General features: G+C 38.7%; 3 protein-coding genes across 5 annotated transcripts; 1 reads left to right on the top strand and 2 right to left on the bottom strand.

Annotated features, from left to right (window-relative positions):
• Window positions 1-2,722: 2,722 nt before the first annotated feature.
• Window positions 2,723-5,176, top strand: LOC120000216 (glucan endo-1,3-beta-glucosidase 13-like). The gene is made up of 3 exons (XM_038848168.1): window positions 2,723-3,047; window positions 3,145-4,464; window positions 4,891-5,176. Exons 1-3 carry the CDS (start codon window positions 2,990-2,992, stop codon window positions 4,923-4,925), a joined length of 1,413 nt encoding a protein of 470 aa, XP_038704096.1. The 5' UTR covers window positions 2,723-2,989; the 3' UTR covers window positions 4,926-5,176.
• A 501-nt stretch (window positions 5,177-5,677) lies between these two features.
• LOC120000173 lies at window positions 5,678-12,617 on the bottom strand. 3 transcript variants are annotated; one of them, XM_038848111.1, is made up of 10 exons: window positions 12,269-12,617; window positions 12,035-12,150; window positions 10,551-10,692; window positions 10,170-10,448; window positions 9,938-10,085; window positions 8,285-9,259; window positions 7,958-8,196; window positions 7,783-7,856; window positions 7,271-7,379; window positions 5,678-5,947 (listed from the first exon to the last, which is right to left on the bottom strand). In XM_038848111.1, exons 2-10 carry the CDS (start codon window positions 12,088-12,090, stop codon window positions 5,927-5,929), a joined length of 2,043 nt encoding a protein of 680 aa, XP_038704039.1. In that variant the 5' UTR covers window positions 12,091-12,150; window positions 12,269-12,617; the 3' UTR covers window positions 5,678-5,926. The 3 variants fall into 3 exon arrangements, with proteins under 3 accessions (XP_038704039.1, XP_038704037.1, XP_038704038.1); XM_038848109.1 differs by lacking the exon at window positions 5,678-5,947 and adding an exon at window positions 6,004-6,601; XM_038848110.1 differs by lacking the exon at window positions 5,678-5,947 and adding an exon at window positions 6,004-6,601 and having other exon boundaries at window positions 12,332-12,604.
• Window positions 12,618-15,004: 2,387 nt separating this feature from the next.
• LOC120000351 (AUGMIN subunit 2-like) lies at window positions 15,005-17,936 on the bottom strand. The gene is made up of 6 exons (XM_038848398.1): window positions 17,611-17,936; window positions 17,064-17,183; window positions 16,810-16,914; window positions 16,598-16,666; window positions 15,657-15,770; window positions 15,005-15,485 (listed from the first exon to the last, which is right to left on the bottom strand). Exons 1-6 carry the CDS (start codon window positions 17,731-17,733, stop codon window positions 15,123-15,125), a joined length of 894 nt encoding a protein of 297 aa, XP_038704326.1. The 5' UTR covers window positions 17,734-17,936; the 3' UTR covers window positions 15,005-15,122.
• Between the last annotated feature and the right edge of the window lie 108 nt (window positions 17,937-18,044).

Genomic DNA, 18,044 nt, shown 5'->3' with positions numbered 1-18,044 from the left:
AAGATATATGTTGATCAACCCTTAGTTTATCTGAAGCATTTTGTTTGCATGGATATATCACTTGACATGAGAGAGTTGTACTTGTACCAGACTTCTCATAAGGAATATTTTACCTGACCACGTGTGTAATATCATCCTTATCTCTCCCAGCCACCTTATCACTCCTATTGACTTCACACAACGTTTGTAGCACAGCATAGTTGATCATGATTGGACTATGCTGGTTATTAATTTGCAATCTGCAAAATGAAAAGGTCGCCATTGTATGAGCTTGATTATCATTGGGCTAAATCCTAGCGCGTAGTCACAAGGGTATTCTCTTTTCAGTGTGAATCGAATTGATATCTCCCGAGTCCATATGATTTAGGGCCCGTTTGGGCAACCATTTTGCACAACAATTTATGGTTTTTGAACAATAAATTGTTGAGCTTCACCAATCAGCCATTTGAGGGCCCATAGTTCGAGACAATTCCATAACAATAATATTGTGATTTTCAAATTGTTCTCAGATGAACAATTTCTTGACCATTTCATAACATTTCACACTTTCTTATCAAATTACCCTCAACTTTTCAATGTGATACCCTAATTACCCTCATCTTCTTCACCTCTCTCTTCCTTGTTGAACACACCCTACCAGCTGTACGTCTACCTCCATCACAGCTCTCTACACCTCTTCTTCCTCATCAATGCCTTCTCATCCAGCTCGTCCTCCTCTGATGACGAGCACAACCTTCATCACCATCGCGATGACGAGAACAACCTTCATCAGCCACTGTACAACCTTCTCTCTTAGGGGCACCAAAGCGTATGTACATTGGTGTAGGTGAAGATGCAGGTCTGCCCGAGCACACCCGTGATGGTGAATCGGTGAGCAGCTGATGGTGGTCTGCAAGTGTTTGTTGATGGTGGTTGATTTTGTTGTCTGTTGATGGTGTGGTTGCAAATGGTGGTCTGTAGGTGTAGACGGATGAAATGAAGACAAAACAAAAGGGTTTTTTTTGGACTAGAAACAAAAAGTAATATTAATGGCATATTTTAAATTTTTTAATAATAATAATTTACAGTAATAATGTAATAATAATGGAAAGAGAAATAATTATTATTTAATAAATATATAAATTTAAATTTTATAGTTATTAAGTAAATTATTAAATTTATTTAAATGATTTTCAATATTATTATAAATTCCTTACAACTTAAATGCAAAATACCCCTACACATAATTTACACAACAATCTTAACACAATATATGCTACCAGCAAAAGTAGCACCAAACATCTACCAGCATTTCATGAACCATATATGCTACCATTTATTACCACAATTTATTATCTACAATATATGCTACTGTCAAAATTGTCTACTAAACGGACCCTTAGTCTTATTAAAATTCACCAACTATACTATCACCAAGGTTTTTTTTTTTTTTTTTTTCACAATAAGAGTATTGTTACTATTTTATTCAAAGGTACGTCATATTGGCCATGCTATAACAAAAAATTGACAATATTAATTTGATACAATGTGCCCGTTTGATAGAATGGTACCATTGGTAGCCGCCCAGTTTTTTGTTTTAAAAAAAAAATTCACAGATTATAATAAATTTATCGTTATGTACAAATTTCTCCAAATACTTCACAAGTTATTAACCGGCTTATTTTGTACAACTTTTAAAAAGGTGTTGAAAACCACAACAATCATTCTGTCAAACGGATGAAATTATATATTTCAGGCATAGACATAGATGATAGATCAGCTAACCCCCGATGTTTTATCATATGCACAAAATTATCTTTCACCATTTGTAACGTCAGATATTCCACCTGCCCTTGTCCCCTAAAATTTTCTGCATCTTATGACAATTAGCTCAGCGACAATGAACGTTTTGTGGCTGTTCACAACAGAACGACTCATTTTTTACGCGTTTACCCTACAATACAAAGCATCGTGTTGGTCATTTGCTTTTCCTAATTCCAGTTAAGCATCAAACATTTCGGGTCCCAAAGCAACGGCTCTAAAACCATTTACTAAAAACAACACATCATCATCTCACCAGTCACCACCTAATTCACCTGGATTATTTATTTCTTTACAACGTTTTAATGCATTGACTTTCAGACACTTTTTTTTTTCGAGAAACTACAATCTAAACAGGATAAGACAACACTACACACTTGACAACTACGAAGAACGCAGGCAAAAAAGTCAAGTGGTAGTTGAGACTTATCTACTGAGAAGGAGGGACTCACACTACCAATGTGGGACAAGCTGTGGTAGACACAGTGTCAAACACACATTGACTCACACAATTAAACCCAACAAACGGCACTCTGGCCTTTCTTTTTTTCGAAAAACTACAACCTAAACAGGATAAGACAACACTACACACTTGACACCTACGAAGAACGCAGGCAAAAAAGTCAAGTGGTAGTTGAGACTTATCTACTGAGAAGGAGTGACTCACACTACCGATGTGGGACAAACTATGGTAGACACAGTGTCAAACACACATCGACTCACACAATTAAACCCAACGAACGGCATTCTGGACTTTCAGACACTTGTAAGCTACAGATGTCAAGATTATATAGAAAAATGATGAATCCTGTTGTCATTACTACACAAATTTAAGAAGCAAAATATGAGCTGTTTTTGGCACTACCCCACTAAACGGTCGAATATTGTGGGGCCGAGTGAAAAGTGGGGCCACGTGGGTAGATAGCCTTCATTTTAGCTCCTCCTCCTCGTCCAAGTTGTACTCTTAGATCGTGGTTCGTTCACCGGATATCTATCTGACCGTTGATCTTGTCATGGTTTGACAAATGGGTCCCACTCCACCATCTCGATCCTCTCTCTCCTCTTTTTATATGGACACTGCCTCACTCCCTCACCCTCACTCACTAGCCACTACTTCAGCCCAGAAGGTCCAGCACCAAAACCACTCCTCCATCTCTCTCCTCCTAAGCTTCTCTGATAATCAGAGAACATGGAGCGCGCATTTGTCTCTTGCATTGTCTTACTCCTCTCAGTTTTCTCCATTGCAGGTAAGGACTATGAAACCATATGGTTACAAAACTACTTGCACTTTCTTCATTTCTGGTACTAACGACCTCGTATGTTGTACATTTTCCATTTTTGCAGATGCGGGCTCGATTGGGGTGAACTACGGCAGAATCGCCAACAATCTGCCATCAGCAGTGAAAGTGGTGCAGCTGCTCAAGTCTCAGGGGTTGGAGCGGGTCAAGGTGTTCGACACTGACCCGGCTGTTCTCAAGGCCTTGTCCAGGTCCAAGATCAAGGTCACCGTCGACTTGCCTAACGAGCTTCTCTACTCCGTAGCGAGAAAACAGTCCTTTGCCTACTCATGGGTACAAAGAAACGTTGCAGGATATCATCCAGACACTCAAATCGAAGCCGTTGCAGTGGGCAATGAAGTCTTCGTGGATCCACACAACACCACAAAGTTTCTCTTACCCGCCATGAGAAACATTCAGAAAGCCCTGGTCAAATATAACCTTGATTCCTCCATTAAAGTCTCCTCTCCCATAGCCCTCAGTGCCCTCCAGAACTCTTACCCATCTTCAGCCGGATCTTTCCGACCCGAACTAGTTGAAACGGTTTTCAAACCAATGTTAGATTTTCTCCGCCAAACCGGTTCCTATCTCATGGTCAATGCATACCCATTCTTCGCTTATGAGTCAAACTCAGATGTCATCTCCATGGACTATGCTTTGTTTAGAGAAAATCCAGGTGTGGTCGATGCAGGTAACGGGTTACGGTACTTCAACCTCTTCGATGCCCAAATCGACGCCGTTTTTGCGGCAATGTCTGCTCTCAAATACGACGACGTCAAGATCGTTGTGACTGAAACCGGTTGGCCTTCCAAGGGTGATGAAAACGAAATCGGAGCTAGTGTAGAAAACGCCGCTGCTTACAACGGAAACCTTGTCCGTAGGATTCTTACTGGTGGTGGGACCCCGTTGAGGCCAAAAGCAGATCTGACCGTTTATCTGTTCGCTCTTTTCAACGAAAACAAAAAGATCGGCCCCACATCGGAGAGAAATTACGGGCTCTTTTACCCAGACGAGAAAAGAGTCTACGACATTCCGTTCACTCTCGAGGGTTTGAGCCACTACAAGGACAAGACACCGCCGGTTTCCGCTGGTCAACAAGTATCGACGCCGATCAGCGATCGAGGAGTGTCGAAGAGTTCATCGGCTAACACGTGGTGCATCGCGAATGCTGAAGTGGGGAGGGAGAAGCTACAGAACGCTCTAGATTACGCCTGCGGGGAAGGTAAGGCGGACTGCCATCCGATCCAGGCCGGATCTTCTTGTTACGAGCCCAACTCGATCGAGGCCCACGCATCGTACGCATTCAACAGTTTTTACCAGAAGAATAAGCGCGCGATGGGTTCCTGTGATTTTAGTGGCGCGGCTTTCGTAGTCAGCCAACCACCAAGTGCGTATTCTAGCATCTCTCCCCTTTATGTTATGTGCACGTTTAGTTTTATTAAAGTAGTATGCCTAACATGCGCCAAGGAGGAAGTGTGTGCGTGGGTAGAATGTGCAAGAGATGAATCTACGATGCACGCCTGGTCAAAAGACGACACCATGTGCAGGGCAATGCTACAGGAATCTTTATGCTGTCGTGGCGTGCATTAATTGGCGCGAGTCTTTTTACAATTTTACCAATTGGAGTGGTGAATAGTCGTTATCGATTACCAGCAGAGTTGGTAATATTTGGTGTTTTGAATGAGACAGGGTCATAGATGGATTTAGTGTATCTAAGTTGAATTGAAATTGTTGTATGCATGTGCTGTTCGTTCTTTTGCATTTCTTCTCTACAGAGTGAGTCTAAAGATTGTGCTGTTTTTGGCTTTTGCAGGGTTTGGTCAGTGCGAATTTCCAACTGGGTATTGAAGATTGTAAAGACTGAAGACATAATGTGGCTACTAATTGACGATTTGGGTCGTGCTTTGGGGAATGATTAGAGCTTTTATTTATTGTAGCTATTTTTTTTTATTATATTTTTTGGTGGACTAAAGTACTACTAATTAACTGTGGTGGAGTAGTTGTGTGTCTCGGGGTGATTAGATGACTCGTCTTTGTAATTAAGTCGTTCCACATGGTATGTTATATTCCAATTTTCAATGTTTATTCGCCTCCCATTACTATTGCAAGTTTCTTTAAATTTTGCGTCTTGTATTGGATTTTCTCAGAAGATATGGCCCTTTTGTGGACCATTTCCGATCTGGGTAGAAATAGTTGCCAGTTACCATCAAAATCTAGTTCCATTATCAAACATTATGACTGGAAGCGGTCACTTTTTAGTCGTGATTACAGATATAATTGTACAATGAACTCTTTTATTCCTGATGGTGAATTTATGGATATTCTTCATATAAAGTTTATCAGGGAAAGTAGATGGAATTCCTCATATAAAGTAACTTTATTTTTAATTTTATGGAACCTTGCTAGAAAAGCATTGAAAGTCTGAGTGAGTGGCCTTGGACGCGCAGTCATGGTTTAGGGTTTATGCCAAGGGATAAGGTCATGGTGAAAGGTGAATTCCATGTAGGACATACTTGAAACAAATTGATGCTCAAAAAGTTGATTGGATCCGATTCTTACTCAAAACAGTTCTCATCGTGGATAATGGATGAGAGAGGATATACTCGTATACATATACTCCACTAGTAGAACATGGAATATACAAATAAAAGTTGCCTCCAAAAAGAGAATTCTCACTTTGTCAAACTTCAATGGTTTCATCGCTACCCTAAAAAGAAAAATTATGCAGGCCTTTCTCGTAGAATCAAGATCACACGAAGAATATTGTCTGAGCGCTTTATAAAAATTTCACAAGCCAAGTGATGTTGGGTTAACAGTAGTAACGGAGCCAGGAAGTGATGTTGGGCGGGCTAATATTGAAACAATACTGCCTGAGATCAAAACATGCCAAAAATTTAACTGTTTAATACTACTAACAAAAAAAATATGCACTAGGAAAGTGAATTTTCGAATGCAGTGTCCAAAATTGAAAAGTTCTCACATCAGCATTTGCATTATATAATGTTACAACCAATAATGAGACAAGGCTGATGGGATCCCAAAACATTTTCTTTTTCTGATTAAAGATGTACAAGCTGCCCTATACATATTATTTACATCCTCTATAAAGGATGATGCTTGAGACCCCCAAAAAGTGACCCCCAAAATACCCCCATTTAATGTGGAGTGTTGGATGTGGAGTGAGTCCTACATGTGTATTTTTAATCAATAGTTATTTTAATACCACATAGATTTGGGGGACTTTTGGGGGTGATATTTTGGGGGTGTCTAGCATTGTCCCTCTATAAACTATCAATTTGTTAGCCTTAAATCTAAAAAATTAGTGGAAAGAATAAAATAATGAAGCTGTTACTGCTGTACTCCGTAAAAAGCCTTGATTTCTAAAGCAGGACAAAGATGCCAGTTCCACCAGGTGTCTCATGTTTATAAACAGGCTCTCCTAAATATTGATATCCTCTTGTTTCTGTCAGGCTTAAAGAAATGGTAGCACATTAGCTAAAATGTACTTTCCTTCTCACTTCAAACTGCAAAACCACGCGTAAAGAGTCAGCTCGAGAGATCACAACTTGAGAGTAGAGATCATGATCATAATTATAATCAAAGAACTGATCTCATTAATCTCTAAAATTTTGGGTATCGAATTTAGTTGAATCTAGACACAGATGAGAATACTCGATGTTGCTTGTTCAATGGTGACAACATTTTATCTTGAGATAAAAGCAGCGAAAGGAGGGCTATTGTTAAGTGCAAAGTACAGAAAGACCAACAGCGAACGCGAGGCTAGGAAGGAGGGATTAGGATCTCTGTCCACCAAGTGAAACTCTTTTACCATGCTATACTGCGGGTGATCCAGATCCAGATCCAGATCCAGATCCAGATCCAGAGAGGAGTGGCTAATGTCATTAAGGGAAATGAGGTATAAAGTGGCAACAGTAAACCCAGGAGATTTTTTTAAAAGAAATTTACGCAAAGGGTTTCAAATATTAAGTAAAAGGATTTCTATACAGAGAAATTACTAAAATTAAATATCGAGAAGTCCTTGAACAATCTTGTCTCTTGAAGTTAAAATTTCATTTTCAAAGAAACCGAAAGAACATTTAGCAACAAACAATACAAGTGCCAGCTGATTGTTGCACTAGAAAGTAAGAAATGAAAATGCTCAAAACATTCATATGATATGAATATATACATACCATGGTCTGAGTTCCATGCGCTGGTCTACTATGTCTAGAATCAGAGGTATGTGATATTTGCATTCGGCCTTCTAGTCTTTGAACAAACTCCTGTAAATGATTATAAATGCTGCAAGCAATAGCATCAAAGAAGTTTTCGTCAAATGAACGAGCTTCCCAACAATTTTAACACTAATGAACCCTAAATTTCAACAGAGAATCTGACCATACAAGAAAACAGTAACAGAGTCCTCATGATTGAATATTCTCATTTTTAACAATCTAACAAGATGCAAGGCAACCTATAGAGGTCACGGATTCAATTCTTGGAAATAGCCTCCCCACATAATATGTGGGATAAGGTCTGCATACATCCCGCCTATCCCCAATCCTGCCCACTGCAAGAGCCTTGTGCACTAAGTTGTTTACCTTACCTAACGGGATGCTGCACTAAGCTGCAAGGTGTATTAGAAACATCACAAAAATTGACTTCATCACAAGATATAGTCAAGAGTCGTTATGATTACACGTACCTAAGCCGGTGCCGATTGCACGCAGCAAAGAAGGCAACAAAACCATTCAATATACTTCTGGTTGCACGAAATACCTACCACAAATAATAAAAATAGGAACCATAAAACATGAAAAATAAGAAACATAAAATTAAAAATTGATACTTATGTATAGAGTCGAATAACATCTTCCAACCTGGGAAAAAAGATCATTCCAAAGTGATCGCCACATGGAAACTTCGTATTTGCTAACAGTTGCTCCGGAATTCGAAGCGAACTGGAATATACTACTAGTGGACTGCCAAATATCTCCAACCACCTCAGATATGGATGCAGTAAGAAATGACACAAGACTGGCAGCGGCAAGGATGATGCGTATCGGAGCATATAGCACTTCCCAAAGGATGTAAAATATAGGATATACTATGGAAGTTGCTGCAATATGATATAAAAGATTTTGTAAATATATGGCCTCAATCAAATAGCTAACAAAATGAATATTGCAAAGCAACTTATTGCTTACCAATATTCCAGCCAACAGAGACGGCAAACCATATGGGCCACAGTATCATCTCAACTAAATCCCCCACCACATTGCAAGAAGACCCAATAAGAATCCAAACCATGGAAGAGAAGCTAGACGTTGTTTCAACAAACACGTCCCAAAAAGGAAGAAGGAAGCCTAAAAACTCCATGAGTGGTCCCGCCAGTGGTTGGGTTAGAACTGAAAAAAATGATCGAGTGGTGCGTGTGAAAGTTAAAATCCACGTGACAGCCTTCTCAAAATTATGCAGAAATAACATTGTTCCCAAGTATTTGATCCTTGAAACCATCTCCCATGTCTCAATCCAATCAAAAAGTGGCCCAAATAAACGAGAAGCAGTAGCCTTAAGAACAGGAACATTTTTGTACAGGTCGTAGAATCCTATTAGGACAGTGACGATCGAGATCAGCACATATAGAGCTCTTGCTAGAGGGCACATCCAAGGTCGATAGAGATGGCAAAACCCAGGATATGACTGGAGAAAGACAACCCAAGATGGAAGTCCAGCTTCTAACAAAGTAAGCAATCGCAGATCAGACATTACCATTTGCTTCAACATGAATGGGAGGTCACGATCATTGAACCTAAACAAAATCAAGACATCCCTATATTGAGTAGGACCCACTATGTGTTTATAATCAATGCAAAAGGTATCAGAACTGTCAAATGGGCCTTCCATTTCGCTTTGCATTTCCTCAGCGTAAAAATCAACTTCAGCTCCAGAAGTAGTGGACCTAGTCACTCTCCTCCTCTTATAAGGCCCAGTAGGAGGAGGCGTATGCAGCAGACAGTCTTCATCTTCCAAGGTTGCAGGGTACGTACTAAAACAGCTACCAACGAAATGCGCTGAATCATTCCCAACCCACAGGCTATTACTGGAAATATTTTCATCATCATCACCATCAGTATGGATGGTCCTTAAAAAATCTTCTTCAGCATCATGAAAGACCTCTCCTGAAAAGAATTGAAAATTATAAACTCCTTTCAATTATTCTGAAGAACTATTGCAGTAAGATATATAATCATGCGCGACCCAGTGTAATCTAACCCGAGTAGACCCAGAAAATGAGGACGTTCCAACGGATGTGAAGTCCAAATCTCAACAAAAAGAAGCTGTTGACCAATGCTTAAAAAACATTTGCCTCAAAACATGTTCTGTTTACCTGATTAAAGATGCTCTAAGAAAAATGAAAAATATCATGGATTACATGCGAGACTCAACCAGAATGGCTAAGTGCAACAATAACTAGTTAACTACCATAGCAAGATTCCGCTCAAAATTTACTATCTGGGTGAACTGAATAATGCAAATGAAACACAAATCCCTCCATATTATGTCACAATATGAACAATATCAAAGAACATGAATTCCAGGAAACCATGTTGACACAAAACCTATGGGAAAATTGGATCATATGATCTCGTATAAGTTATTGTGAAATACAGAAGGAAACCCATTTAACTAATGCTCAATGGGATTCACACAAGGAAAAAAGCATTAAAAAGTTCCAAATGAGAAATTGAGTCTTGCATCATGCAGGCTCATAGTTACCAATACCATCCAAGAAAACAAAAGATGTATATGGAAAACCATCATTGACAATAGAACAGATCATGATGGTAAGCAGATACCTATGGCAGAATCAAGATATTCTTTCAGCTGGAGCTGCTCAGAGCACGTTCCTGAAAACCATGAAGAAATGCAGCTAGCAGCTTGAGATATGCTATCAAATTCCCATCTTTGCATAAACTTTGTCTCAATAGCAAGAGATGTATCACTCTGCAAGTGACATGGAAAACATCTGAATACCACAACAATCTTTATAAAGTGCAAAAAGGAAAAAGAGCAAATAAAGAGTTGTACCTGAAGTTCATTCAAGTAGTTTATGCCTCGAACATTGCTCCATGTAACCTCAAAGACAATAAAACCATACAAAGTCCTATGCAACTCGTTGCACAAAACTGAATTCTGTAATTTTTTGGCAGTTAACAATACCCTTTCCTGGGATAAGTTGGCCGCATCAATTAATGAGAACCATTGGCCAAACTTCTTTGATTTGGTGGTAGTGGATGGTGAGCAAGTTTTCTTTCCCTCTTTTTTCTCCCTCCGCGCCTTGGTGTTTGCAAAAGGAGACAACCTGGACTGCAATTCCATCCAGAGTATTATGCCTCACATAATATAGAAAAATTGAAAACATAAAAAGGAAAAGTAAATATCTTAAAACATAAATGTGTTATTAGCAACCTTGGTAACCATCAATTGCCATAAGTGTGCAGGCCGAGAACCAAGCTCACTCAACCATGGCCGGTTGTCCACCAAGATATATAGTTTGCAACTTTCAGGGGCCAGAAAAAGTGTAAGATTGGAATGGTAAGACTGCAAGTCGCTGCAATGATGTATAGCACAAAGTAAGCATATAGGCTGTCTTCTCTAAGATAGTAACTAAACTCACCATCTAAATATGCTAAAACAATAAAAATAGATACAATCCATAGATATGTTAAACTACTTTTAGTACGCATCAATGCAAACAACATTAGGACAGTATATTCACCACAAATAAAGCGTCATTCAATAATACATGTATCCTAGTAAAATTTCATCAAGACAGATCAGTACCTGACATGATTGCAATGGGTTATAGCATAATCATAATCAATGTTATTTGGCAGAAACTATTCGTGATTTTCCGTAACCCTTTATCTTGGCCTGAACTTCTGGTAATTCCGTTAACCCTCTATAAACTGTGTTGGAGCTACAAATCCTTACAAAGAAACAAAGACATAAAATGTTGCATAAATCTATCCACACTTTTTGCTTATCCTTACAGTCCTTAATTAAAACTCATAGTAAATGTGAGAGGTCATTGGCTTCAGTCATGATATACAACCAGCCCAGGAAACTGTTAAAGTACAAACCCATGGTCAAGGTGATGAGTGCTGGTTTATCAATGTTACATCACAAGTTCACAACAGCATTTTTCTTTTTTGAATGCAGATGAAGAGCAGAACAAATTGTCAAATCTTCTGAATACTCAATAATGTTCAAACTGTTAATACTGAAAAGGAAGGTCGTGAGCAATTCCTGTCACGATTTAGATCACCATATTCATGGAAAAGGGTGAAACACGACGAATCTATGACACAAATTTGCTCGCCATTATCTGTTACCCCTTTATCAACATGAATAGGACGCCAGATGCCACAAAAGAAGACAACCTGCATCACCATTTAACACACGAACATACACAGGCACAAATTCCCTCTACTTTCAGCTTAGCTTTAGTGAACAACTAATCGCTCATCATCATCAAAGTCTACGTACCAAACAGGGAAAGAACAAATAGAACGGAAAAACAGGTTGATAAATATGAGCAACCGAAGCATTGATCGCAATTAGAAAAAATTTGAATTAAATACACGCAATTGTTATATAACTTTTTATGGTAGCATATTTGGAATTTAAATCAATAATCTAACCGAATATAGAACAAAAGGTCTCTTGTTCCATTCATCGCAACAACTAACCAAGTATATATGATAGTTCTTTATAATCTTACAAAGATTAAAATTCAAAATATCAATATGGAAAATAAAACTCACGAATTCCCTCCGAATTCTATCAGTAACAGAAAGGAATACATCATCACAACCGAATTAGCCAGTAAGGACATGCAACCATAACATAAGAAATCAATGATCAAATTCCATCATGCAAACAATTCATACCCGATTTGAAGGCTGGTTAAAGGAAAAGCGAACTTGCTGTCATCACCATTCCCCATTCAAATTACAATCCAAATCTCGTTTTGACCTCAAATTGCCTCCAGATTCACCGCAAATCACTGCTTAACAAACAATTAACACAAACATCCTCATTAGCCTCCTCCAAATCAATCACACAAACACAAAAACAAAGAGGCAACACAACAAACAAATATCTCTATATCGAGATTGAAAGACCTTGATCAGGAAAATTCCACAAGAGTGGAAGGACAGGAGGAGAAAGAGAAGAGAAGCAATCACCGCCGAACTTCATAACAGCGGAGAAAGAGAGAGAGAAAGAAAGACGCGTCCACGCTGGACAAAATCAAGAGAGAGGATGAGAGGACGGCTTGTAGATCGAGACACGCGAAGAAACGACACGAACACCGAGACAAGCCACCGAAGAGAAACCATCACGTATACATACACCACCCTCTCTCGGATATTAAGGCGAAAACAGACAATTCAACCTCTTTTTCTATATTTGTCTATAAAAATAGTGAAATGTGAATGCGTTCTTCTTTCCCCCTCTCTTTCTCTCTCTTGGATAGAAGAGACAACTGTTAATGGTTGAATTCGAGGCTTGCTTGGCTTCTAAGGAAGACACGACCCGTTATTTTGGAGTTCTGTAGAGGGTAAATTGGTAAATCCAGGAACAGATGATTCCCGCGTCCAGCTCTAACCAGGCGATTAATATTTGAGAACGACACGATGATGCCAATCTGTCCACAACTAAATGGGCCGCTAAGGCCGTGGGTCCCGCAGCATTCCCACCGCACTGGTTCTTAAGCGGTTTTGACTTTCGACCCAACCGTTCATGGCTCTGGGCTGGGCTTTTCTTTTTCTTAAGTTTTTGCCAAAAAAAAAAGAAAACAAAAGAACAAAATGACTACCTTGCCCTCGAATAGCTGCGTCTTCTTATAAAGAAGTCAGAACCAAGCACTTCCACCAACAAAGCGCGTGTACATATATATGGATGGTCTTTTAACTCTTTATTGGGGCTCGCATGGTGCTTATATTAAATTCACCATAGGTCCTACTACCAAAGCAAATTGGCTTTAAATTGTCTGCGGCTGTACCCACATGCGAATCTAAATTTACATTTAAGTGATTGCAATGAATTGCCATTGTTAAGAGGTTTTGAATGTTGGATGCTTATTTAAGATGCATGCGTGCCTATCTCAATCAAATACTAATGCAGCTTTATTCCGTCGGACACAAATTTCTTATCCGACTTTTCGGATTCAAACATAGAAATCTTGTTCGGACCCTAAACCGAATTAAGTCATTATCCGATTTACTTATTCGGATTTAATCAATTAAGTATATCTGAAATTCAATATGGGTTAGGATCTAGATATATAAATATTTTCGTAGATATGTGATGTTATACGACCCAAAACTGATCTATAATCAATTTTTTGTCACCCCTAATCTTCGTCTTAACAACGCATTCCCTATAAACCTGTGGAACTTATATTTGAGCAAAAATAAATAATAACAACAAAGATGGATTTGGAGGCTCCGCAATTCCTTAGAGTCTACAATTCATATCCAATGATAAAGAAAAAATCATATAAATTTTAAAAATGAAAAAACAAAAATGTGATGTGATGTGACACATATCTCAAGCCATTAGATTTTAATTGTGGACTTTAAAATTTAAAACTAATTACAGAGCCCTTTAATCCGACAAAGATGGACCACTGCAGTGGGGATCCTACACACACTTTGGGCTTAATGGTCCTCTGGATAAGTGGGGCCCACCTCAAATGATGCGGAATAATGTGACCCACATAGTTTTTTTGGACTCATGTGTTCTGTGACTAGCAAGCAATCCACTGACTATAAAAATAGTTAAGAGGGAGGCCCATGAACCTTTCGTTGTTGTTATAGTTTTATAATCTGGGATGATATAGAATAATCAAGAAACGACATAGGTGAATAATCAATAAAGGACATAGGTGCATATGGATATAGAATAATCAAGAAAGGACATATATATATATATAGGTGAATAATCAAGAAAGGACAGAGGTGTATATGCGGCGTGATCGTGGCTGTTCATTGTTACCATGATGTAACATCGTCATCACTTGAAGCTCGCAAGTGGTGGTTTGTCAGAGAAAATGAAAGACGAAGGCTGTGTGCTGGAAGCTGGAACTGGATCAACATTGTTTCGCTGTCTTTGTTGACAAGTCAAGGCCAGTTGCATACTTGCATGTATGTGCACTCTCCATAAAAAAAATCAATAATTGATTGGAATTAGCTTCAATAATAATAATAATAATAATAACACAACAAAATACTGAAAGGTGGCTCGATTGATTGTCTGCAATCCAAATGTTTTGTACCTACGCATGTAATCGCACAACCAAGAGAAGAAGCCCAAGACCTGAGGCCCAAATTTGATTCACCATAACTGCTAGTATATATATATTTTTTTAATAATCGAGAATGATAATATATAAATTTGTCTTTTGAATATTAGATACAAACCTAAATTTAGATTGTTATGCCCATGCGAAATTCCACCTGGTGAAAGCATATATGTTCTTCACAACATATATCATTGCTTTTTGTTTTTTTTGTACGCACATTATGTTATTTAATTTCAAAAGGATTTTCGGACAGCACGCAGTGATATGTATTGTAAGAAATATATCTAACAGAGATTTGCAATACATCCAGTAAACGGGCCAAGACATCCTTAAGCAGCCCCACAAGGGTTCTTTTTTTTTTTTCATGCTAAACGGGTCAGCCAAACCTATCATAGAAGCCCATTAACTAAAATGGACTAAACCATGATTTGAGAAAGCCCGGCCCAATAGGTGGCCAATAAGTTGTGAATGCAAGAAATGTGGAATTTCAGTCGCTTCAAACAGCCATTGAAGGGGGCATGAAACTACATATAACTGCAAAGAATGAATATTGTTTGGAGGAAGATATCACAATTTTGATGCAACATCAGGAAGAATTTCATTCCATAATAGTGCAGATGAACACAAACCCCAAAACAGACATTTACATGGATACATGGATGGCACAAAGACTACATACCGCTTTTCTTGACTGATGGAGGCCAAGACAATCTCCTGTGACTAGTGCCATCAACCTGATTAGAGTCGCCAACTTCACTACTAACGTCCTCTGCTTCTTGACCCTCAAGTTCTGATATCCTCAGGCTCTTGATAGCTAAGTCATCAAAGCTTGATTCATTTCTCCATGGAAGAGGGGTCACACAGTCTGAATCCCCAGGTACCCTTTGGGAGGTGTCCTTTGCTGGTGTTGTAGGCAAAGATGAATGACCAACTCTTAAGTTTTGTAGCGTAGTAAACGATTCTCGCATGGCAGACATGGCTTCAAAAAACCGAGTACATGATGCCAGAGCAACAGGAATTGGACGGAGCATTTCCTGTCAACAAAATAAAAACAGTTATCACAACTGCAGCAAAGTTCAAGAATTATCCTCATTTCTAAAATCTATAAATTGGGTCTTCTTTTGCATGCATATCATGTGAGGATGTGTAACAAATAAACTAAATACTTCATTCTGGAATTAATAAAAATTGCATTGGATATATACCCCCCATACTGAGGGAGACTCCCTGAAGTTTTGACTCCACTGGAAATCTGCAACAGAAGCTGTCAAGCCACTGTAATCACTGGCAGCCTTCATCAGCAATTCCGAAAATTGTTTCTGTGAAGAATCCAAAAAGCAAATGTGGATAATCAATTTTTTTAAAGTGCTGCATATCATTAGGAAAATGAAAAACAAGAAATGAAAGATGAAGGCTTGCAAATAGCTAGAGTAACTAAAGTAACCATTTGCCTGCATCATGGATGAAAATAAACAGAGCAGCAGCCCCTCCAAACCATTTGGATTTACCTAACACAGGACTTGAATTTACATTTCAAATTGTTAAAGAAAAAGAATATAATTTTGTCATCACTCCTTGAAGCAAATTGCAAAATCCAAATCCATCAATGCTCTTCGTCTTTGAGATATTTGTGTGCAAACACCAACTGAGTCACCTTTGTTTGGCCATCTTACTGGTAGGGTAATGTGATTTTATTGCACAACTGTTAACATATTTGAGTACTTCGATTGATAGATCAAGTAGTCAAATATCCGTTTTTCTTTTTCAAAATAAAGGTCAATATGCACCTAGAAACGATCAACCAATATATTGTGTGACAATAATTCTATTGTCAGATGGGTAAAACTGACTGCAGTTTTTGCTTTTCTCCCACTTTCAAGTTCTTTACTCCAGTAGATGTCAACTAAAGTTACAAATACCATGCACAATCCAAGCAAATATATGTTAGCTCAGTTAAGGAGCACCATTGATTTAAGCGGTCAAGCTCCCCTCCTTAAGGGTAGGAGTTTGGAAACCCCATCCCATCCAACAATCAAAAACAAATGTGAAGCTCTCAGTCAAAACTAAGTTCTGCAGTACTCGCAAAGTAAACCTTCAATATGTTAAACTTACTTTAAACAAAGTACACCTTCAGGGTACGACAAACCTGATATTCTGCTTCCACTGGAATGCAATCAAGAGAATAGGGCTGTTGAAGACGAGCTATGATGCGGTCCTGCCAAACACTTTCAGAGTTATACAGGATAGATGAAGCTATATGTCCAGACTCCAGGGCAGCATATGTAATAGTGGATTGGACGTTAGATTAGGAAAAAAGGCATCATATATAAGGACACAGCTCCGGGGCAAGTAAATTACCTTGTTCTGAATAACATCTTTCAATATAGTGGTAATCCTTGTTAGAGTCTCGATCTTCTTTTCCATTTCACTCGCATGTGTCAAATGTGCCACATTCTTATCATCCTAAGTCGTTAAAATACAGTCAGTTCAATGCTTGACACACTGAAATTATGAAGGCGTCTGTAACTAAACAACCCCGCTACCCACAAGCATCACATGTTGATATGCTCCTTCCTGTTGAAAATGGAAGATTTGGTACAGAAACCCTTTACCTTTCGACCTTGAAGTTCCACTTGTAAATCTGCTATCTTTCTTTGTACAGTAGTTAACTCCCTCAAAACTCTTATTAAGTTGTCGCCCTTTTCACCATTTGATAAGTTTTGGAGGTCTTCCTACACAAGAAGAAATTATATAATCCTAAGTAGAACTGCGGCTTAATTTAGAATCTTAACAAATAGCAATCTCATACACACGAATAAGAGTGCCACTAAAAATCCATTGACAGAGGGAACACAAATAAGTATGAGAAAATTGGTATGGCATTTTAGTGTATGTCTATTGTGTTGATAGAACTTAGTCACTACTGCCAAGGAAAAACGACCCAATTCAAGTTCAGGGATCGGGATCTTTAATAACACCTCAGAAAAGCATTTCGAAGAAGCTATTCCATTCCACCAGTATATCTGGAACTTCTAGGTAAACACAAGTTCAAACCAATGTTAAAAAGGGAAAATTTGTTTGAAAAAAAAAAATCCCCAAATTGGATTCTACACAATCTACATTGAAAGGTCGTAATGAAGAATCTAACCAAGGAGGTACCTGGGCAGGTGGAAGAGAGACGGAGAAACCGAGATCGGCAGCAATGGAGATAGCATCGGCCATGCCACCGATGCGTCTGAGAGGCTTCTTGCCAACCCACGTCGTGTCACTCCCCATCGACATTTTTATGATTCGTAAAAGGACCAAAGAAGAGCCTCTCTTTTACTTTCCTAACAAAAGCAGTCGCTTTGTTGTTGACCGACTGTCCCGTCTCCCAGGACGGCAATTTGAAACTAACTGAACACGCACAGGGAAGAAGAGAGGGAGACAGCACCACCAGCACCCCAAGCTTACTTTCAAAGTTGGAAAACGACGCCGTTTCAATGTGTTTGGTTTCAATGTGTTTGATTCTCTGAAAGTATTTTGTCTTTATTTTTTTGGGGGATTTCCCAATAAAAAGAAAAGGAAATATTTGATGACAATTATGAATTCGG

The sequence above is a fragment of the Tripterygium wilfordii genome, chromosome 6 (genome assembly GCF_013401445.1).
Source record: "Tripterygium wilfordii isolate XIE 37 chromosome 6, ASM1340144v1, whole genome shotgun sequence".
Taxonomy (NCBI): Eukaryota; Viridiplantae; Streptophyta; class Magnoliopsida; order Celastrales; family Celastraceae; genus Tripterygium; species Tripterygium wilfordii.
The sequence above is the reverse complement of the archived record's forward strand: the minus strand, read 5'-3'. Positions and strand labels throughout refer to the sequence as shown.